The sequence below is a fragment of the Cucumis sativus genome, chromosome 6, assembly GCF_000004075.3.
Source record: "Cucumis sativus cultivar 9930 chromosome 6, Cucumber_9930_V3, whole genome shotgun sequence".
Classification (NCBI taxonomy): Eukaryota; Viridiplantae; Streptophyta; class Magnoliopsida; order Cucurbitales; family Cucurbitaceae; genus Cucumis; species Cucumis sativus.
In genome coordinates this window covers 18,009,664-18,032,305 of record NC_026660.2, presented here as the reverse complement: position 1 = coordinate 18,032,305, position 22,642 = coordinate 18,009,664, and the positions used below count along the sequence as shown (strand labels likewise).

At 32.8% G+C, this 22,642-nt stretch overlaps 4 protein-coding genes and 1 long non-coding RNA gene across 6 annotated transcripts in view; 2 read left to right on the top strand and 3 right to left on the bottom strand.

Moving 5' to 3' along the window:
* Window positions 1-7,888, top strand: part of LOC101210527 (myosin-15) — a 30,089-nt gene extending 22,201 nt beyond the window's left edge. For both annotated transcript variants that reach the window (XM_004144165.3, XM_011659067.2), the window contains 15 exons: window positions 2,057-2,196; window positions 2,405-2,516; window positions 2,653-2,700; window positions 2,788-2,877; window positions 2,969-3,139; window positions 3,284-3,436; window positions 4,669-4,845; window positions 5,348-5,482; window positions 6,075-6,145; window positions 6,226-6,325; window positions 6,417-6,473; window positions 6,559-6,615; window positions 6,748-6,828; window positions 6,910-6,992; window positions 7,150-7,888. In XM_004144165.3, coding sequence (XP_004144213.1) covers window positions 2,057-2,196; window positions 2,405-2,516; window positions 2,653-2,700; window positions 2,788-2,877; window positions 2,969-3,139; window positions 3,284-3,436; window positions 4,669-4,845; window positions 5,348-5,482; window positions 6,075-6,145; window positions 6,226-6,325; window positions 6,417-6,473; window positions 6,559-6,615; window positions 6,748-6,828; window positions 6,910-6,992; window positions 7,150-7,273 — 1,599 coding nt within the window. In that variant the 3' untranslated portion in view covers window positions 7,274-7,888. The remainder of the gene's footprint in view (window positions 1-2,056; window positions 2,197-2,404; window positions 2,517-2,652; window positions 2,701-2,787; window positions 2,878-2,968; window positions 3,140-3,283; window positions 3,437-4,668; window positions 4,846-5,347; window positions 5,483-6,074; window positions 6,146-6,225; window positions 6,326-6,416; window positions 6,474-6,558; window positions 6,616-6,747; window positions 6,829-6,909; window positions 6,993-7,149) is intronic.
* Window positions 7,889-11,097: 3,209 nt separating this feature from the next.
* LOC101211014 lies at window positions 11,098-12,520 on the bottom strand. The gene is made up of 2 exons (XM_004144167.3): window positions 11,944-12,520; window positions 11,098-11,782 (listed from the first exon to the last, which is right to left on the bottom strand). Exons 1-2 carry the CDS (start codon window positions 12,237-12,239, stop codon window positions 11,389-11,391), a joined length of 690 nt encoding a protein of 229 aa, XP_004144215.1. The 5' UTR covers window positions 12,240-12,520; the 3' UTR covers window positions 11,098-11,388.
* A 2,743-nt stretch (window positions 12,521-15,263) lies between these two features.
* LOC101204789 (endoglucanase 16) lies at window positions 15,264-17,979 on the bottom strand. Its single transcript, XM_004144228.3, has 8 exons — window positions 17,695-17,979; window positions 17,367-17,579; window positions 17,074-17,274; window positions 16,908-16,985; window positions 16,637-16,786; window positions 16,417-16,525; window positions 16,132-16,295; window positions 15,264-15,908 (listed from the first exon to the last, which is right to left on the bottom strand). The coding sequence occupies exons 1-8, from the start codon at window positions 17,929-17,931 to the stop codon at window positions 15,582-15,584; spliced, it is 1,479 nt and encodes a 492-aa protein (XP_004144276.1). The 5' UTR covers window positions 17,932-17,979; the 3' UTR covers window positions 15,264-15,581.
* Window positions 15,735-16,953, top strand: LOC116404344. Its single transcript, XR_004217181.1, has 2 exons — window positions 15,735-15,866; window positions 16,624-16,953. It is a non-coding gene; the product is annotated as an uncharacterized LOC116404344 (long non-coding RNA).
* A 1,219-nt stretch (window positions 17,980-19,198) lies between the features above and the next one.
* LOC101211265 (2-hydroxymuconate semialdehyde hydrolase) lies at window positions 19,199-22,387 on the bottom strand. Its single transcript, XM_004144168.3, has 4 exons — window positions 21,614-22,387; window positions 19,933-20,028; window positions 19,710-19,777; window positions 19,199-19,587 (listed from the first exon to the last, which is right to left on the bottom strand). Exons 1-4 carry the CDS (start codon window positions 22,247-22,249, stop codon window positions 19,473-19,475), a joined length of 915 nt encoding a protein of 304 aa, XP_004144216.1. The 5' UTR covers window positions 22,250-22,387; the 3' UTR covers window positions 19,199-19,472.
* Between the last annotated feature and the right edge of the window lie 255 nt (window positions 22,388-22,642).

Sequence of the window (22,642 nt, the reverse complement as noted above, 5' to 3'; positions counted from 1 at the left end):
TGGTTTGTGATTTGAAAATTGTTTTAGAAAAAAAAGAATTTAGTAGAAAGCAAAAACATGCTTCTTCCAATTAAAAATTGTGGAACTTTAATGCAAAAATTTTTAAAACAAAATTTATATATAAAGGGACAATTTGTTGTTTTTGAAAATGGGTTATTTCAAGGGTTGTTTTTTAAAATCATTATTAAAAGCGGTTTTTTGAAAAATAGAAAAAAAACAAACTATTTACACTCCATAGAAAGAACCACTAGAAAACAAAATTCATTATACTATGAAGTGTAAATATTTTGTCAATTTTTCTATTTTTGACAATCTCTTATTAAAAATAATTTTGTTAAACACGTTTTAATTGTTTTTCTTGTTTTTGAAAACATAAAAATGAAAATGAATCATGAGCCAAATGGAACCTAAATTAAATTTATTTTTTATATGATTGGTTTTACATGTACAATTTGAATCTAAAGAGATCATTCATGTATATAATATAAATATAAATTTTTAATTCAAATTTCTTCATTATCTTGACCATTAAGTAATGAAATTTGTAATAATAACAACATGACATTAAACTTTTACAACAAATAACAAAAGAGACTAACAAGGTGGGGGCGGTGACAGGAAATGCCTTCTCTATCCCTTTCCTCATTTAGCTTATAAGGAATTTTTATGATTAATGCTATTGAGGTAGTTGGATGTATTACGCTTTTTAAAACGTTGTATTAAGGCATTAATTTTTTTTATTTTTTAAACCAGAAACAATTTTTTTATTAAGATAATGATGAAAGACTAATAATCAAATAGTACAAAGCTACACGAAGGAATTAAAAACCAACTAAGAAGGATTAAAGAGAATCTAATCGAGAATCAAACAGATGATAATAACCCAAAATCTTAATAAAACATCAATTCAAAATAGAGGCCAAGAACTGGCTCACCAACATGAGTGATTTCTTAGATTTACATTTTGGGAGAAACCAATTATACTAACTCTTGGTTCATGATGAATGTCATGTGTATTAGGAAATCAATGCTCCCTCCCTCTCTCCTCTCTCCCCTCTCCCCTCTCTCCCCTCTCCCCTCACTTCCTTCCTTTCGTCCCTAAACACACTCCGGCCCCTTTTCTCCTTTAACATTTCTCATCCTTCCCCCTAGAGCCTGTTCTTCTTGTTTATCCCTGTTTAAGTGCAGTCTAGTTTTGGTGATAATGGATGTAGAAAGATGCAAAATAGTGAACGCCCTTTGTTGTATTTGGTTCAACTTGATGTGGAAGCTCAAAAGATCTTGACATTATCAGACACTCAATTATGATTGTCCTTGAAGGAGAATTCAGAATTCTTGCGTGGCCCTGGGAATGGTTTTCTTCTTCGAAACAGTTTTTATGATATTGGAAGTACAAGGCTCTTAAAATTTATGTCAAAAGTAGGTTGGGTTATGAGGTGTGTAGCTTCGGAGAGGAACACAAAACTATCCTTCATACATATTTGTTCTAGTGTCTCAATAGGTTTGAAATCCTTTCACAAAATGTTGGAAATTCTCTTGATGAAGCACAATTATTCGATTTGGTAAAGAAAACATCTCCAGACCTCCTTGGATTTGGTACAGCAGAACTCATCTCATTTTCATTCCTGATGCTAAAGAATGTGAAGGCCATCGGCTTTATAGATATAACTTGTTAGAACTTCGTGGAGATACCCACAGACCATCAGCTTTATAGAGATATAACTTGTTAGAACTTCATGGAGATACTAGAATAGAAGAATTATGTCAAAAATACTAGAATTGAAGAGTTAGGTCCTTCATGCTTGATATTGAAAGTGTAACAATGGTTTTTTAAAGTTAAATGGCAATTGAGTCGGAGTAGCAGTGAAGGTGAATCATATTGTCAAGTGTCAAATGAACAAGGAAAATATAGAGTTATGGTATGGCTGAGACTTAGTTATATGGCTCCTCTGATTCTTGTCCACTTTGCTATTTTATATTGGAACAATATCACTCTTTCGAGTGTTTGTGGATTTCTGATGTTAATTGCAAATTGTTTGCTCATAAATCCTCACAGAGTGCTTTGGACGCCATGGAGAAACGGAACTCAGCTCTGGAAGTTAAGCTTGTTGAGGCACAAAAGGAGGGTAGTCACACTGTTGAAAAGTTGCAGGATGTTGAACAGAAATGCTCTAAACTTCAACAGAACGTGAAAAGGTGTTCTTCTTCAATTGAAATGTGAAATGCTATATTTGTGTTTCACTTGAGTTGCATGTATTCTTCCCTTATTGTTGTTTAACTTTTTAAAAAATTTGATGGAAGGTTCTTTTCGGACTTTGATCTATGTTGCACCTTACGCTCCTTGTGTTCTGTTTTATTTTTCTTATCTCACCTCAGTTCTTTTTATACTCTTGTTTTAAAATAGTCTTGAAGAGAAACTCTCCATTCTAGAGGACGAAAATCATGTATTGCGACAGAGAGCCTTAACTGCAACTCCAAGGAGCAACCGACCCAATTTTGCAAGGGCATTATCGGAGGTAGGACATTTTGTGAGTAATACATGAACGATCACATGTACTAGTTTTGTGTACCTTCAGAATATATGGCATTTCGTTTGATAATATGACTTTCATTTCATGACTTCACATAATCATCAGTTCTTCTGTGAAACAGAAATCCTCTGGTGTGCTTGTCCCTAATGCTGATCGGAAAACTCTATTTGTAAGATATTATATTTGTATTTATGCATCAGTCTGGCAAATTGTTATACTGTGTTTCCCTTCTAACAAAACATTGTCTTTGTTACAGGAGTCACCAACACCGACAAAACTGGTTGCACCTTTTTCACAAGGCCTTTCTGAATCACGGCGAACAAAATTAACTGTAGAGAGACACCAGGTTTTTACATAATTCATTGAATATCATGCTTTCAATTTAAACTTTATATTCATGAAAATCCATGGATGATAAAAAGTGCATTTCCACACAGGAAAACTATGAAGTCCTTTCTAGGTGTATAAAAGAAAATTTGGGATTTAAAGGTGGCAAACCACTCGCTGCTTGCATTATCTACAAATGCCTTCTTAACTGGCATGCCTTTGAATCAGAACGAACAGTTATTTTCGACTATATAATTGAAGGAATCAATGACGCCCTCAAGGTTATTTTCTAGTTTCAGTCTTTCATGTTAAGACATCTGTTCGATAAAATTTCTTAAGCTGTCTCCAGTGTTTGTTACAACCTGTTTTTTTCTTGCCATCCAAGCTTTAACTTTTACTTTTCAAATTTTTCTATAATGATTCAGTCTGGGGATGAGAATACTACCTTGCCATATTGGCTGTCAAATGCGTCTGCATTACTATGCCTCTTGCAAAGAAATTTGAAGTCAAATGGTTTTTTGAGCGCAGCTTCTCAGCGTTCCACTGGTTCCACTGGCTTAGCTAGCAGGATTTCTCAGGTGAGCTGAGCAATTCTTCTTGAGTTTGTGATTTTATTTATTTTGAATATGTGTGTGTGTGTAATATACATATACATATATATACTCTTACAATTTGTCCTATCTTGGGTGAGAGTTAAGTTAAAATAACTAATTATCGAAGTCATCCATCTATAAATGTTGAGAAAGTACGTTTCGCTTCTTTAATGGAACATTCTTGTTAATGGTCAACAAGAGGCTCTCATTTAAAATGAACTCCTGGCTTTATCTTAAATTTTTTTAAAAAATTGAAACAAGTCTATTCATACATATGTAAAATGAAGGAGACTAATCCTCTAAGTACATGAAGGTTATACAAAGAGCATAAAGCATAACTAGGATCAGCAAGTGCACCCAGACATCTCAACTAGGTTGACATCCCTTTAGCGTCCTCAAAAAATTGGCCAAAACCTGTCAATTCAGCCATTAAAAATAGGACAAAAAGACTATAGATCACTAGCCTTACAATGGATTCAACAAAGAGCATACAGAAGGCCTAAGAAAAAAGTGCAAAAAGAGATTTAACTCAAAACAAAAACTAAGCTAGGAAGATAAAAACTCTCCAATTTGAGTAGATTTCTCGAATGTTGTAGCTTTCAAAAGATTTGGAGAGGGAACTCCACATGGAGGCATTTTGAAGGGCAACTTCAAAGCGATCCAACCAAACGAAGGATTTATCATGGAATACCCTTTGATTTCTCTCAAACCATAATTCTGCCAAAAGCAACTTTCCTACATGTACTTAAAGTGATTGGGGGACTTTTTTTAAATGCACCCCAACTAAAATTTGCTGGATGTTTCCTTGAAGGTCAGCACCAAACACCCAGGATAGATTTAAGAAAGAAAACAACTTCTTCCAACATTGTATTGCGTACGAACACTTACACAAGAAGTTTATGGCTTTATCTTAAAATGGTCACTAACTTATAGTTTCTCTCTTAGAATAAAACAAAATGATCACTGAACTCTGAGTTGAAAGATAGAAGAGACTGGAAGGTCTAATTTCTTTATTTTTTTGGATGAGCTGTAATTTTGATATATGTCAATGTTTTCTACGTTTAACTTCTTACTAGTGTTGACGTTGATTGATTCTTTCCTAGTGGCTGATTAATCAACGTGGTTTGTTTGTACCACTCTTTTAATAATTATTTGTTTTGCTTTGGTTGAAGTTGTATATGTTTTTTTTCGCTGAAGTTTGCTCGTTTTTATGTCAGGGACTAAAATCACCCTTCAAATATATTGGGTTTGAAGATGGGATTTCTCATCTTGAAGCAAGATATCCGGCAATATTGTTTAAACAGCAATTAACTGCTTGTGTGGAGAAGATTTTTGGCTTGATCCGTGATAATTTAAAGAAGGAATTATCTCCATTGTTGAGCTCATGTATTCAGGTCAGTGTACTGTTCTGCTCTTTTTTTTCCGTACTTTTTATCTCAAATTTATGTGTTCCATTTGGTTGAACATTTGGACGCTTCTTTTGTTTTTAATTATCGTTTGGAAGTGATGAATGTGCATTGTTACGTCATCTTTGAGTGTTTTGCTTTTCCTTCAAAGTTTATGCTGCTCATAAAGTTTATGTTGAAGAGTAGATTTGAAATGGATACTTTTCTTTGTGGTGCATGGCTGGTTCTTAAATGCTTCCTAGAAGTTCTCTTAGTAGTTTTTAAAAGCTTAAAAATACTTAACTGAATTTTCTTTTCTTTATCCTTTATTTATGTTATTCTATGCATGCCTATTCTTTGGCCTTGCTGCATGGACCCACTTTGGTCTCGTTTCTTTTATGGGGATGGCCACTTCATATTCTTTTTGCATCTTTATTCTCGACTCTATGTTGATTGCTAAAATTTAGGCAAAGATATTGCATAACATAGCACTTTTTTTACTATTTGTCAGGCACCAAAAGCTGCACGAGTACATGCTGGGAAGTCTTCTAGATCGCCTGGTGTTCCTCAGCCATCTACTAGTAGTCCATGGGATAACATAATAAAGTTTTTGGATTCTTTGATGAGTCGTTTACGTGAGAATCATGTATGTCTTCGAAATAATCCAAATGTTGGTTGATTTATTTTAGTTTTGAATCTGAAACAAGCTTTTAATCTAAAAAATAGTTTAAGATAACAAGCAACCAAAGCGAAAAGGAGAGAATGCTAAGGAACAAAAAAAACCAAAAAAGTCAATATTTCTCAAAACTGGGGTCCAGTTTAAGGGGTATTGACAAACATCTGCATCCTTGATTTTTAGTTTATACACAACCTCCGAACAACTCCTTATAAAAAGGAAACCTCCTAACAATTTACATTCATCTACTCAGCTCCCCACCCATCTCCATCCACTGACCTTCTCCTTTAGCCGTTTTGGTTATAATGTAACTATATGTAGCTCCCTGTCATCAAATGCTTTTAAACAATAAATTATATTAGACTAGCCACCTCAGCCGGTCTTTCACTTCACTTTAGCCAGCCCCTGACTGTGGAGATTTTCAGTTTCTTTTATAGTGTAATACACAACAAGTATTCGTCTTTACACTGAACTTTTATGTGAGAAAATTAACAAGTGTGAACATATTAACCATGAATTTTTCCTTGTATTATCATTTGACCTGAAAAGTTCCTTGTCTCAGGTACCGTCTTTCTTCATTCGTAAATTGATTACTCAGGTGTTCTCGTTCATCAACATTTCACTTTTTAATAGGTATGTGGTTGCAGTTTTCTGCCCCTTTGAGGTTGTAATGAATTGTTTATTAAATTTGAATGTGATGTTTTGTTTTGTAGCCTTCTTCTACGACGTGAATGTTGCACGTTTTCAAATGGGGAGTACGTAAAATCTGGTCTTGCAGAACTAGAGAAGTGGATTGGCAATGCAACAGATGAGGTAAAAAATCTGTATTATGGTTTGGGGTTGATGTTAAAACATTTAATATGAATTTGAACAATGAACTTATTTTTTGAATTGGAAATTGTAGTATTCAGGGACCTCTTGGCACGAGCTAAACTATATAAGGCAAGCTGTCGGGTTTCTGGTACGTATGCTTCTAGGACTCCCCTTCCTTTTTTCTACAGTCATTGGATTGAGGTTAATTTTGCTGTCATTTTGCATTTGTGTAGGTAATACACCAGAAGCGAAAGAAATCTCTAGAAGAGATAAGACAGGATCTTTGCCCAGTATGATCTTTACTTTTTTATTCTTTTGTTTGACTTATTTATTGACTGGCCAAAAGTTTTACTTTTGTCCGATTTTTTGAGGAATCATTGCTATTGGAATATGGCTTTTCTTATGTTGAGAACTGAACACAGGCATTGACAGTGAGACAAATTTATCGCATTAGTACTATGTATTGGGATGATAAATACGGGACTCAGAGTGTGTCAAACGAGGCAAGTTTTATACCCTATTTCTATTTGCTTGGTGAATTTTGTTTTTTTGCAAACTGCGTAATTGGTAGCGCACGGTTTTAGGTGGTTGCTCAAATGAGGGAAATTCTAAACAAGGACAATCAGAACTTAACCTCAAATTCATTTTTATTGGATGATGATCTAAGGTAACTTCCTTATCTCACCAAATCGTGGTTGGTTAAATTTTAGCCATTTGCTTACTTCCCTTCTTTTCTCTTCCCACTTCTCCTTTTTTATATTTCTTTTAATTATTATATTGGTTAAATGTTATTATTTCTTTTAATTATTATATGTTGACTGCAGCATCCCATTCTCTACCGAAGACATCGACATGGCTCTTCCGGCCATTGAACCTTCAGACATCGAACCTCCCACTTTCCTGTCTGAATTTCCCTGTGTGCAGTTTCTGGTTGAGCCGCAAAAGTAGTTAGTTAGCTTACATCAACACGTTAACATAGGATGAGATCCAACTAATCGATTTGATACTTTCAAGTAGATCTTTTTCAATTGGATATGATCTTTCATTATATCATCAAAAGCCTCGTTGCATATGATTGAAGATGTTCAAATCCATGCATCCTTCAAATTTGGGGTCAAGATTTGTCAATAGAAAAGCAAAGTAAACTGATTTTTGACTTTTCTCGAACTTTGTGCAGATGAAGACTGGTCTCGTTTCTCCATTTGTTCGATTAACGTGGCTGGTAGTATATAGTACTTAAAGAAATAGGAAGTAGAATAGCTGTGCTAGGAAGGTTTCTATTCATGTGAAGCTAACTCATTTCTTTCAATTTGTAATTGATTTCATGTGGAATCCATTCATTTTGTATTATGATGCTGAGAATAGCAGTAGCAGTGTATGTAAATATGTAAATCTAGGACACTCCCAAAAGCTTTAGAATGGGACATTGTTAGGATCTAATGTTAGCTTGAACATTTGCTAGATGTTCAGTCAACAACACGTTTTGCAAATGTTCCTTGATTTACTTAGATTTTATATTCTTACTTGCATTTATATATTTTTTTAAAAGAAAATTTTGCTCAATTATAAGCTGGGAGATTAAACCTTTGTTGATACAGAAAGCAAAAGGAAAATTTAGTTAATTCATTAATCTTTCTAGTTAAGTTTGTTTAGTACTGACTTTTTCTTCTTTCTTTTTTTTTCTTTTATATTGAAAACAATATATAGTTAGTTCATTAAAATTTATTGATCAATTTCATCTTTTACACTTGAAAACTAACCCCTTACATTGGTCTTCGTTTGATTATTTATATTTACGTTTCGGTTTGTATGGACAATATATGCTTCCCCTTTCATCTGATCATATTCAACTCTTAAAAGACAAGTTTTTATGACCAGAAATTGTACAAATTAAATCCCCAATCCAATAAAAAGTAGATATTAATGAAATTTTATTATGATTCCATCATTCCAGCTCCCTTTGAGACGACTCAAAAGCAGTTTATCTGGCTACTGAAATCAAACAGACGGTGGAACAATAAGGATTCTATTCGCACCACAATTTGCTCTATTGTTTTCTTACCGTTGTACTATATTTGTTCTCTCTACTTTACAATCAAATAGCTATGGCCAAGTACTGAATCTTGTCTCACTTTGTAAGAGTATTCTGTAATAACGTCAAACTTTATTGATATCATTTAATTTTGTGATCGTAGTATCATTCTGCCATCACATTTATTCATCATGAAATTTTTACAACAAATGCATAACTTTTCTTAGACTGAATAGAAATGTTGTGCTAATAATAATGTATGTTTTTAACAAGGATAGAAAGGTGTGAAAAGGGGTTGAATAAACATAAATATATATTAACATAATTTTGTTTAAAATAGTTTCAAATTCAGGTTATGCAATGTGATTGGGGTTCTTTTTACCGGGACCTTCTGGCTTGAGATAGCAAAACCCATCCGTTCTTGAATTGTTTGACACATTCAACCCTATTCACATGTTTTGTTAGGATCATATACATGAGAAAATCTCCTTTCGCTATCATGTGATAAAATATCAAATTTGTTAATATTATATATATATAAACTTTACTTGAAAGAACCTAATATCATTGTATTACAACGATTATTAGATAAGAACATACTTGATAAAACAAAACATGTGAATATCGTCGAGACAACAATAGATATCGTAAAAGGTTTTTTATTTGCCATGTCTCTTAGATTTTACTAATTTTGCTTCTAAGTGATTATGAATTGAGAATGATGAATCCAGAAAAGTTCGAGTACGTATTTAAAGAATCTGTTTATACCACTGAAAACTCTAATGGGTTCATTTAGTTTCAATAAACTAGAACCTCAATTGGATAAATTTTAAAAAATAGAAAAATAGTTACCATCAAGCTAAACTTCACCACAAATGTCATTGATAGAGTTCAAGAACAACCTCTCAATTTGTTCTGACTGATTCATTGTTGTTGATCATTTTTCAAAAGAACAAGCACACTATGTTAAACTTGATAGTATGAGATTTCATCTCAAAACCAATTGATAATAGGAGGAGTAATCCATCTATCTTATATCAAGTATGAGTCACTTTGACTTTGTCGATGTGGGACTCTCAACTTCTCCAATATATCCCCTGAAGATAATGTTTTTGAGGAACATATGAATTTGAAAGTTTCACGTTGGGAAAACCAAAGGGACTCATATTCCATATAAGATAGATGATATACTCTCCTTATTGTCAATTGGTTTTAAGATGGAATCTCATACTATCAAGTTTAACACACCAGTACGCTATTGTTCTCCTAATTCTTTCATTTTATTGTATTATACTCATTTAAGTTTATAATATGACTTTTCCCATTTTTCTTTACTTTTCATTTTTGTTCTAAATATATTCCTTTTGGGATTAATTAAGAGGTGCATTATACTCTATAAACGAAATAAAAACTTCACACGTATGGGTCCCATTTTACACCTTGCTCAACATCTATTCTACATTTGCGCTTTTATTGATTTTATACATATTTTGAATTTAGATTATTTGGTAAACTATATGTTTATCACAAATGTCAATAGATATACTTGATGTATATTGTGTATGTGTAGTACTTTATGACAAAGATATATATGTGTAGCAATCAACTTATTTGTTGATATAATATAGACTCGTATAATCCCATATGGATATTGTTCTCTCCAAAGTATATTTGTTGGAGCAAGTACTGGACATCTAACAAGATGTGTTGATCTCAACACTTGTAGCTTAAAAAGTGGAAATGTTGCCAAAGAAACTTCTCTTTTCATGGCCATGCTCGATCCAATAGCAACACGTTTGGAGATATCAACAAACTTTATCTGTCTCTCTTCATCATCTAAAACATTGAAACCCCTTAGAACCCAAACTCATAACTAAGCTACCATGAGTCTTCCTCTTGCTAATCTTAACAACGTGGAAATAAATAAAATATTAACATATATTTTTTTTAAAAAAAATAATTTTTCGTCCACAATATTTAACATCTAAACATGTAAATTAATTCTTCTTTTACTTGTAACATTAAAGTTTATATCTCTAATATTAAATTTAGTTGTGTTTCGCAATAGACTTTATTTCTTGTTTACTTTTGATTTTTTTATCAGGTACAGAATCAAATATTATTATGATAAAGTTTTTTAAATAATTTGATGCATATGTGGGGATATGAATAAATGTAAGCAAGTCAATTGTCTTTGGGTGTACATATATAGAGTATATATACTACATGCATTTGTAAACATCATTTCTAATTTGAACAACCATGTTAAATATGTTGTGATGTGTACATTCATCTTACCTACATATTAACTTGAAAAATAGATAATTGTTCAAATGAGTATTTCGTATTAACTTTTACTTCATAGGCTACTTAAGTTACCTACATTTTCATTGTTATCGACAAATAAACACATGTTTTACACGACACTATTTCATATAGTTAAATTACTAACACAATTTATCTCTAACATATGAGATCTAGATTTGGACTTTGTATGATTTGATAATTGTGAAAGTATATAATTTCACACATGATACAACATCTCCCAAATTGACCACTTTTCCTTTCCTTCAATCTATTAAACAACAATTAGTTGTAATTTTAGATTGAATTGGATAAAATCCCATAAACACTTCTAATGCCATTTTAGTCCATCAGCTTTATATGACATTGACACATTCATTACCAATTCCTTTTCAGTTTGCCCCAAACTCTTATCTGTATTTTTCCCATTACTTTATTTAAAAAAAGAAACTCTCATGCTCTCTCCATTTGCTGATATTCAAATTGTATGAACAAACAGAAATCGATTCAAAATATGAACTGCTATGCTTTTTCTCTTTTCACTTTACATACATTCATACAAAAAGGAAATCAAAACAGAGTTCCTAAGATCGTGGGAAATTTGAAAGAAAATGAGTTATTCGTCAGAAACCAATTCGATGAAACTCGGTTTCACAAGAGGTTAAGTTAGTCTTTCATGGTGATTTAGCTTCCATGGACGCCATGGGAAAACCCTTCCCTACGCTAGCTACTGTATATTGGCCATGGAGTATGATCGCCAAGTTGGGAATTTACAGAGAGATGGAACTGCAGAACCTGAATTGATACGAGATCCTCGCCCGTTGGGGTACAATGGAGGACGAATCAGCGTCGGCGGAGGTAATATTGAATTCAGATCGTTATTTTTGTGGATTTCAGAACTGCTCAGGACGACGGCCAACGCTAACGAGCTTCGACTTGAACTAATAATCGGACGCTTTGATATGCCGCCGGCGATTAGATTAGATGCAAGAAGATTCCTCCGTTTTCGAGAGAAAGCGTTTTCAGGCTTCGCTATGTCTTTAATGGAGGAGGAGGAGGAAGCGTCTACTAGGCTTGTGAAGGATTTCGATTTCCCGTTATAGAAATTTGAAATTCCTCTCCTGCATAACATTCACAAGATGATATAATTTGTCAAAACTCAACTGAATCTCGAAATCAACAAGCGATAGATCAAGTTGCTCTAAATCTTGAAACCATGGAAAAGAAGAAGATTACGAAGAACCCAAAAAAAAAAAAAAAAAAAAAAATCAAAATCGCTAACCTGATAGGCAGAACTTCTTCCAACGACTCCATTCCTAGAGGTCCTTTATACGAACTTTCCGCCTCATTATCCTCTCCATCGTCATTATCCGATGATCGTACAGAGAAACCACTATTTTCTCCGATCGAGGACGATGAAGAGGAAGTACATCTATCCACATCCGCCGGCGCCACCGCATCAGCAAGAGCCGCCTCTCGCCGAACAACCGGAATAATTCCGGTGGTATTCAAGACAGAACAGTAAGAGGGCAATCCAGGTTGAGAAAAAACGGTATTGGTTTCCAGAGCAATTGACATAATTGAGTGATTCAAATGGGATAGAGAAGGAAGAAGATTATAGTTTTAAAATGAAGATGAGATTAAGAAATATAGTTTGGCATTGATATATCGATGGGAGTGGAGAGATTGTGTAGAGAAGAAGAGACAAGAATTTAAATATAGAAAATTATGGATTTGTAGACAATTAATGAAGGAGAAGAGAAGAGTAATATCATCTAGGATGAGAGAGTTAATGAAAAGGATAAAGAACTCCGAAAAGGAAAGCCCAAGGCCTTATCCTCATCTGCCGGGCTTCCATTCATCACTTTATTATTTTCTCTTTTTTTCCTTTTCTTTTATTATTTTAGCCTTTTATCCCCTGCCTGCGCTTCCATCGCCCTTTCATGTTCCGCTCTCACCTTTTTCTTATCCTTTTTAATTTCTAACCTTTTCTTTAACAATAACAAAAACTGTCTCTAACCTAAAACGAAAAAACCAAAGTCCACACTGGCTCCAACCTAACCTGAACTACTTTTCATTTTGATAAGAGAAATTGTAAGTATGTGATTGGAAGAGAGCAGAAGTATTAGGATGGAGGTTAAAGCAGGGGAAAATTTAGGAAGAGAATGTGGTGTTATAAAAGGGATAGAGCCACGTCAGCAGAATGGAGAAATGAAGGGTGTATGAAACGGACACGTTGAGGGTCGTGGTCGGTCAGTGTGATAAGAGAGAGAGAGAGAAATAGAAATGAAATGAAATGTGAAATAGGATTGGGTGGACTGACGTGGCAGTGACCAACCGAAGTAAGTTTCGGTAAGCCTTATCCCAACGTTGGCTAATTGTGGGCCCTCCACTCTCTCCCCTTTCTTCCCACGATCATCTCTGCCACCTGTCCCTTCCTACTCGCCTCGCCTCAACTCCCTAAATATCATTTTTATTTATATTTAAATTTCCTCCTTTTAATTTTTTTTTTATTTAGTACCTCCGTCCACGGACTTTAAATCTATTACATCAATTAAATATTTGACACAATATTACGAGTTGTTTTTTATTCAAGAGGCATTGAATTAATATGAAGAATTTGAGAAATTAATAACTTCTCTGTAGTGTATGCATCAAGTTTATAAATAGAGTAAATTAACCAATATAACATAGGAAGAACTTCAGACTTGAGTGTATTTAATTTAGAGTAATTCTATATTGAAGTGATTTTCTGAAGTTTTCGTATGATGCAATTGAAAGAGGACATGTCATTATGAAAAGATTCGTATTGGTTTAGGGAGATAATAGTCTTCATTCTTAAAAACAGTTCAAGATTAATAAGGTTAGTGTTATTAGATTGTAGAGAAATGTTAGAATTGTAAGATGTTACACACAAAGTCAATTGTTCGAGCACTATAGCAATTGAGTTGGCTAATTTTAATGTAAAATTAAATGTTTGAATGTTTATTAAATTTAGAATCATAATTTTATAAACTTATTAAATTCTCTCTGTAAGGATCAAATCCGTTGAAATTTTCAACTTTTAGTAGTATGAAAAAAATTTAAGATTGAAACATAAATTTAATATAACATCTTATACACTGTTGAAGAAAATAATTAACAAAATTGAATAAATATATTTGAAGGGGGAGGTGAGAAATTTTGAAATGAAAATACATGTATCAATAATTTAATATTTAAATATATAGATGAAATTTGGAAGTCCATGGACATGCAATTAGAGTAGAAAAAGTAGTTTCGTTTTGGTAGTGTTGTTTTAAAAGATTTTAGTTAGGAAACTTTACATTTTAACCATTTAAAAAGAAAAGTAAAAATGGGGATGAAGCTTTGAAGCAAAAAGAGAAAAAGAAAAAGGGATTGGAGCGTGAGATATACGTATTTTGAAGTGAAGAAAAACGGATTGATTTTACATTAATATCCGAATCAAATCCTTCGATTTTGGAAGTGGGCCCGCTAATAATGAATTGGACGGGCCCAATTTCGTGGGTCTTAATTATTGGACCACGTGTCAAAAGCGCTTCGGTCTAATCGAACAATGTGGGAGCTTCGATTCTTGGTTTAGGCTCAGTCTCACGGGCCGACCCGTCACTTTCATCTCCACATAGGAAGCTGTTGGAAAATTATCCAACACCCTACCATTATGATTATTATTATTTTAATTTTACTGAACAAATAGAGCAAATACAACTTTAGGGGGGAAACAAATCTTTTTAAATGATTGGACAAATTAATATCTTTTAAAGAAAAAAAAGTAGCTAATCAAGTAAGTATTTTCCACGTGTCAAATCTTAAAACAGCGTTGATAGCTTCTAAAATGAGCTACTATTTTCTACTTAAATCGAATTAGTGTTTAAGATTGTGATTCATTGTAGACAATTGAGCATGATAAATTATTGGAACGTCTGAGGTGCATTATGGAGTTGAAGAAAGAATTTACGTGTTGATTGGATCAACTAGGCTCGTAACTTTTAGAAAAGCATTGTATTAGGTAGGTAAGTTATTATTATTATTTATGAAAAAAAATGTGTCCACAACTGAAATCAACTAAAGCAAAACAAGCTAGACCAAACTAATCCTCAAGAATGAGGGGATTGGTGGAATCTAGAAAGACATTATCTTCATTTCTATACGTAGAGAAGCATAAAATACTTTTAAATAGTTTGATCAATTGATCAATAATTTACAATATACCTTTTAAGAAACAATTCTATTCACTATAAATTTGCTTTCTCTTATTAGCTTATACAAAGGGTCATATATTCTATTAATAGGCATGAGATCATTCAATCCGCCATTGTAATTTTTTTTTGGATTATCCTTATCTATCTAAATTCTCGGAATTTTTTGAAATTAAAGAAAACCCTAGGATTTCTAATATTCATACTTGTGTGGTATTTAATTATTTACAAGTTTACATATTCCAACATAACTCTAAAAAAATTATAACAAAACTAATTTATACCTTTATGCACACTTTCAAGAGCCTTCAAGATTATTTAGTGTTGCTCCCAATTTTAATTTAAAATCAACTTAAATTCTAACACTTTCCAACATATTAAATGAGCAAAAATTACTTAAGATATTATTTGATATACATATACCTTTTTATACAAAAAAAGGAAAAAAAGAAAGGCATCGATATTTATAATTCTTACCTTTCTCAAAACATGAATGCAAAGTTGAATCTCACAATTTTTGCATATCCCACATTTTGTTACAAAGGGTTTAAACCCCAAAATCAAAAGGAATAATAGAAAAATTCCCAAAAGTTAATTATCCTAAAATGCCTAAAAAAGAAACCCGAAAACTCGGGTTTTTTTTGGGTTTTTTTGGGAATAGTGAAAAGTGGTAGTTTAGTTTTAATTATTATTTTTTCCTCTAAAATTTGTGGACGGCCAGCTTTGCGAGGACTCCGACGGCGAGGGAGTTGGTGTAGATGACCGGCTCGGTCATGGGCGAGTCCGAACGCTTGTCGTTGAAGTTGTCGGTTCGATCAGGGCCGCCGAGAATGGCGCCGGTGAGCTCATTGGGGTTGGGTGTGTCCTTGTTGAACCAGTCCACGAAACTCATTGGGCAGTTCACTACCACGTTTGGCGCTAGAACCGGCACCGACGCTCCACGGTGGTGGGCTTGTTTCGGCGGGTTGTTTCCGAACCCAACCATGTATGATCTTCCTTGTGGGTTGGTTCCCAATATGTAATCCATCTGCATATATAAGGGCATTGCTTCAATTATTATTATTGATATTCCGAACCCAAGCCTTTTCTATTTTTGAAAAACCCATAAAAAAAATAGTTTTTGTTTTTAGAATTTAACCAACAAAAATGGATGAAAACTAATATTAGAAAAAATAGGAGTTAAGAGGAGAATATATTTTAAAAACAAAATTGTTATCAACTAAAAGCAGAAACATTATCAAAGGAAGTACCTGTTTTTTGGCGAACATCATGAGTTGGGTTGAGTCGAAGCTCTTGTCAGCACATTGAGCAGTTTGCTTATAAGTTGCAAGGAGATCACTGTAAGCACTAAACAAGAAGGCTGTTCCAGCAACATATTGTGTGTTGGCTCCATCTCTCAAGTGAACCATTCCACCTAAAACACACCACAATTTCATTTAACCAATTAATTAACTAAGAATCTCAACAAAACAAATCTTATATAACTTAATTAATCAATCTTCATATGAAGATATAAGCGGAGGAAAATACAGAACCTGGAGATACATAGATTTGGTGGAAAGGACTGTCTGGAAGATTAGAGCAAATATAACTATCTGCTTGATTTTTGTACATTTGTAAACCCTTCTCTCCTTCGAAAAAAAACTGCCATTTAAAAAATATATATATATATATAAGTACAGTATTTTTTCTTTAAATTTTGATTATAGCAAAATTTATTAATATTAATCTATTGTTGATAGGACTGGGAAGAACCTTGGAAAGAAGAATTTGAGCGCCAGCATATTTGAGATCCCAGCTGAATTCAGCCACACTTGCACTAATGGACTCTTCTTGAATGTACTTCAAATAAACTGGCCTCTTTGTTGCAATGTATAGCCAGGTGGCAGCCCACAACAGCTCATCCTATGTAATTTTACCGTTAGTTGTGGTTAGAAAAACTTTGAAATAAATAACCAAAATTTCAAATTGGTTATTAGTTAGATTGGGATTGTCTCATTCAATCATTATGGAACGAATTACGTACATTGAAACCAGAATAAGAGCAATAGAAAGGGCACTCTCCATCGTAAGTTCCTTTGTGGTTTTTAGCCAATTGATAAAGCTGCAAAATTAGAAACATATATAAAATTAATTATGTGTCATGAACTAAAGAATTATTTAATTTAGAGTTTAGTAATATATTTTAATACCAATTTGGCTTTGTTGAGAAGCCTACGAGCATATGTTTGATTGGAGCTTCTAAAGACCATGGAAGCAGAAGCCATGGCAGCTGAAGTTTCAGCTGCAATTTCTGTACCAGGTGTATTTGAATCAATTTGCAAGACAGACCTTAGAGTCTTCATATTTTCTGGTCTAACCCAACATTCATGATCCTTTACAGGATCTCCAACCTTCAATAACATTATAATTAAGTCAATTTTTCGCATTCAAATTAAAATAATTTTTTATAAGCATTTGAAAGTCAATTCAAGTAATCACCAACCTGAACATAGAGACGATTGCGACGAGAAGCAGCCTTGAGGAAATAATCTGTTCCCCATTGGAGTGCCGCTTTAACATTCTCCATTTCGCCCGCGGCTTCAATCTCTTCCGGGTAAGCCAAGGCTCCCCATGCTAGAGTTGTAATGGTGAAAGCCATCGGAAGTCCGTACTTCACATTGTCTCCTGCGTCGTAATATCCTCCCACTAGGTCAACCTGTAACGACCCATTAACATATCAGGTTTCATTGGATTAACCTGTTTCTAGTTTTTAACCATTTTTAAAAATTAATTAAATGAACAAGAGAAAGAGAGAGAGGGGAAAAACGAACGTTGGCAAGTTGTCCATCGTCGAGAGCTGAGTCTCCTCTCCAAGCTGGGCGATGATTGGGAGGGAGCTTGCCGGAGCGTTGAGCTTCGAGGAAAATAAGGGATTTGGTGAGAGCATCTTTGTAATTCAAATCGGCTTTAACGACACGAAGAGATACTATTGATTGAAGAAAAACAAGGCAACAAACAAGAAGAAGAATGGGAGTTGTAGAAACGTTATTGGTGTTCATAACTCCCATAGCCAAAAGGTGAAGTTTTTTGAAAAGTGGGAGAGAAGAGGGTGAGAGAACTTGGGAAGGAAGGAATGGAGGAAGAGGTGAATAAAAAGGGAAGAAATTAATAGGGATTTCTTTTAATTGTGTGGTTAAAAAGGGTAGAATTTAAATTAGAAGGTTATTGTTGAAGATGATCGTAAATGAAAATGGAGAGTAGCAATGTGAGAGGTGTGGGAATAAAGGAGAAGTTAAGTTGGTTGGAAAGGTGACACCATGGGGACGTACAGTTTATTGTTAAGGTTATTTTCGGAGAAGACACGAGGGGATTGGAGAAAACTTTGCCCTACCCCCCACTACTTTAATCTGTCAAGCGGCCGGTTATTCGTATTGTTCATATCAATTCAAGTTTTTAACTTCGTTTTTCATGTTAACTCACATTTTTCACCACGTTATTCATGCAAACTCCTCAAATTACTTTGTCTTACAATAATTACCAACCCAATCATATTCAATGAAAAAATAACTCGTTGTATGAATAATATCTTACAACAAATGTATACAATTAGACATGATCATAGCTATAGGAGTGCTTAAATTAAACTAGTAGCATCCGAATATAACTTAGGTACAAAAAAAAGTTACCTGAACTTTTGATCGGATCATAACCTCTCTTCTTATTACAACACCCAACAATTTGTAATTAAATATCGTGTTTGGTTGCTAATCAAACCATGATTTTCATTAATCATATGTTTTTTTTGTTATAATTAAAAAGTGTGTGCTTCTAATATTATTGGTAAATAAAGGAATTTAAACTATAAGCAACGTAGTTGTAACATACTCGTATGCCAATTATTATTAAACTATGTACGTGGCTGTTATTTTATGTTATGAACAGAAATATTTGATGAGTTATATTAGGTCCTTGATCTTTTAATTATTGATACTAGACTCCATAGCTTGTTAAACTTTTTACATTTACTTTTTTTTTTTTTTTTTTGTGAGTTACACGAATTATATTTTATTTTTCTTGAAGTGAAATATGACTAAATTTAAAATTTTGAAACAAAAATCACACAATCAATGGAGTTTTAGGAATATATAATATATATAAAAACAAATTTGAGAGCTTCTAATTAAATAATAATTAGAAAGCATTAACTCAGCGTCAAATTTTGATGCAGATCAGTAAATAAGTAAATAATGAGATGCCATGTTTGATAATACTATAAATTGTAGATTAAATATTAACACATATCGATCATAGATTAAAAACACATTCGTATCCATGTGTCTAATTAATTTTCTTATTTGTAGGTTGTCACACACTATTTTCTTTCCCTAAAACGTCTCTTGAATCTCACTCCAATCTAAAAGAAAAGAAATTGAAAACTAACAACAAATATCAAATAGGGTTGGTTTTTTGTTTCTCAAAAAAACAAAACAAGCATAAATTCTAAATACATACACAGTTTAAAACAAAATTGTTATCCAAAATAAAGTTTGATTTTATTATATTACTTATAAACTGAGAAGTGAGAGAGAAAATGATGTAATATAAGTGATCAAGAGCCACACAAGAAAGATTTAACAAGTTGATTAAATTGTACTGGGGCTTCAATCTGAGGCACATGTGAGGTCTCCTTCAGCACCTCCAGTCTTGTCTTCTCCCCAATCATCCTTCAACACACATATTTATATGCTAATTAATTACAAATCTCAACAAATTAATTACTGTATTATCATTAAATGGTTTGGATTTATGGTGTATTGATTAAATTATTTTTAAAAATAACCCTTACCCTTTGAGCTCTTTTGCCATTTCTAAGGGAAATAACTGATCATGATCTCCCCATATTATCAATACCTCCTGCAACCAGACATTTATGTTCAATTCAATTCAATACTTAATAGTAAAACCTTTTCAAAAAAAGAAAAGAAAAAAGACTCAATAGTAAAATAGTTGGAGAGTAAATTCAACTAAAATCAAGTGTAAAGAAAGAAAGTTAAGAATGTAAGACCCACCTGAGAAAGTGGAGAGAGGTTGATAGAGTCTTCTCTTCCAAGTGTGAGGGACTTTAGGAGTTCAATCTTTTGCTCTCTGTTTTCCATGTACAATTTCTGTATTTTAAACACACATATATATTATTACTCCCATTTCACACTCTATTTATTTTCTTAAACGAAATTGTTCAGTCTAACAATAAATATCATTAATGTAATACAAAATTTTGTTATAGTTTTAAAATATTTTTAATTTGTTTTGTTACTTTTAAAAAGGTTCAAAATATAACCTATAATGTTTGGCATAATTTTTTCCATAAAAAACAAAAATATAATCAAACAAGTTTGGTATATATGATTGTTGACTTATAATTTAATTAATTAATTTTCATTTTGTGGAAAAGTAATTCTGTAGAAATACTAAAATTAAGTATTTAGTAATAAATGAGAGTAAAAATTGATAAAATAGAAACTATACTAAAAGCTCCATCTTTTAGAATTGAGAGACGTAATAAAAATTAAATCAAAATTAGATACTTTTTATCAACAACCTTGAAAGAATGGAGGAAGGTTTTTCCTACCAATATAACCTTAGATGCATTAATGATTTGATCTAGTTAACCAAACCAATCAAAATGTTATCTATTTGTCATTTAGATAGTAACCCAAAACTTAAAAGAACTATGTATGGTTCACCATCCAAGAAAAACAATAACACAAGGCAACTTGGTTGGTGTTTATATTTTACTTTTTTATATTAAGACAAAATGGGGCATTTTAAAAAACACTATATAAAATCGAGCTACTTTTAAAATACCAACAAAATCTATTAAATATTCTATAATCTGTTTCTTTTTCTTTCTATATTTTGTATAAAAATTTCCCAAAAAAAAAACTATTTGTTTTTTTGTAGCAAAAACAAGGTTATTTTTAAGAGTCTATAAATATTTATTTGTATATGCTATTGATAAATTATAAAATTTTATTATATATTATAAATATTTTAACAATTTTATTATATATTATAAATATTTTAACAATTTTATGTTGAAGTAATTTTTTTAAGATAGTTTGGCAAGGGAAAACTAAAATATGAATTTTAAAAAACTAATAAAATCAAATTGGATAGTTTAAAAGGCCAAATATGAAAAGTCATAGCTTAAAACAATATTAAATACTTTTAATATGTAAAACTAAGCTCAAATTTTAGAAATCAAAATATAATTTTGCCATTTTTTAAAACTTGAGAAAAATATGTAATAGATTTTAGGAGGAGGATTTCAACATATGGTTATCAAAATTTATATACCCATTAAAGTATATTGGTTTTGGTAAAGCATATAGAATATAAAATGTAAGAAAGTTTCATAAAGTAATAATTCCTTTCGTACACTGCCTTATAACAATTTAATTTTTATGCATTAAATTTTGCAACAATAATAATTTTGTAATATATATACAGTTTAAGTAGGAGAAAACTCAATTTTGAAATAACAATTATGAATTTTGCCAAAAAGAGTAACATTGTTTGATATTGATGTGTCACATATGGTTAAAAGAGAAAAAAATTGGGCACAATTAATTGCATCCATTTATTGTACATCTCAATAAAAAATTGTTTTTATTTTTTAAAAAAATATTTGTGAAATAAATATGAATAAATTTAATATTAAAAAAATGATGCTAGTGTTTTTGGACTTACATGGATAAAATCGTTGAAGAAGAAGTCCGGCATCTGTCTCCCTCCGCCCTTGAATACAGCGAGCTTCATTAACGTCCGTAACTGTTCCGCCGTAACCGGCAGCAAAAATTCATCGATCTTCTCCACGTTAGCTCTTTTCAACATCGCCTCGTTATCTTTCCGTCTCATATTAAGGCCAGAGCTTGCAATTATAACCTTCTCGATCCTCTCCGGCCAAATCCTCGCCATATGATACGCCACAAAACCGCCGTAGCTCGTCCCCAGCACCGAGTATTTCTTCACTCCGATCATCTCAATAAGCTTTCCGACCGACATCGCCTGAAAAACCTCCGTCCTCTCAGCCGATTTGGTGTTCGAACCACCGAAGAAGACAAGATCGGGAACGTAGACGTCGAAATCATGGGTGAGGAATTGGACTTGTTGACGCCATTGCCAAATGGCCGATGGGCCGAAGCCGTGGAGGAGGAGTAGGGAGGGTTTTGCGGTGGATTTATGAGGCTTAGGCTTAGGACCCCAAAAGGCGATGGTGGTTTCGTCATCGATGTGGATGACTTGCTGTGAAAGGCCGGCGGCGGAGAAGCAGCGGCGGAGATATCGGCCATACAGGGAAACGAGACTGAGAAACGACGGCCACATTTGAATGTAATTTTGAGAATTTAGGAGCGGAACGGCGGATCTTTGATATGGGTTTTCAACTCTATTGCTTGTTGTTTGTTGTTGTGACCTTATTATTATCGGAATGAAAACACGGAAGAAACATTGGCCCAAATATTTCTTTTTTATTAAAATGTCAATGCTAATTAATCCGAGCTCTTTCTTTTTTATTTTTATAAAAAAATATACTTTTTTTCTTTTTCTAATGACTTTTAAGTTACTTTTGTATTTATTTATAATAGTACCTTAAAACTCAATGGACAAAGAAAAATAAGTTTCTTTGTTAATAAGTTTAATTTAGTTTTGCTATTTTCTCAAGTTTTTCTTCTCTATTGTTCTAAGTTTCATTAATTGGTTTGTTTTTCTATGCTAACT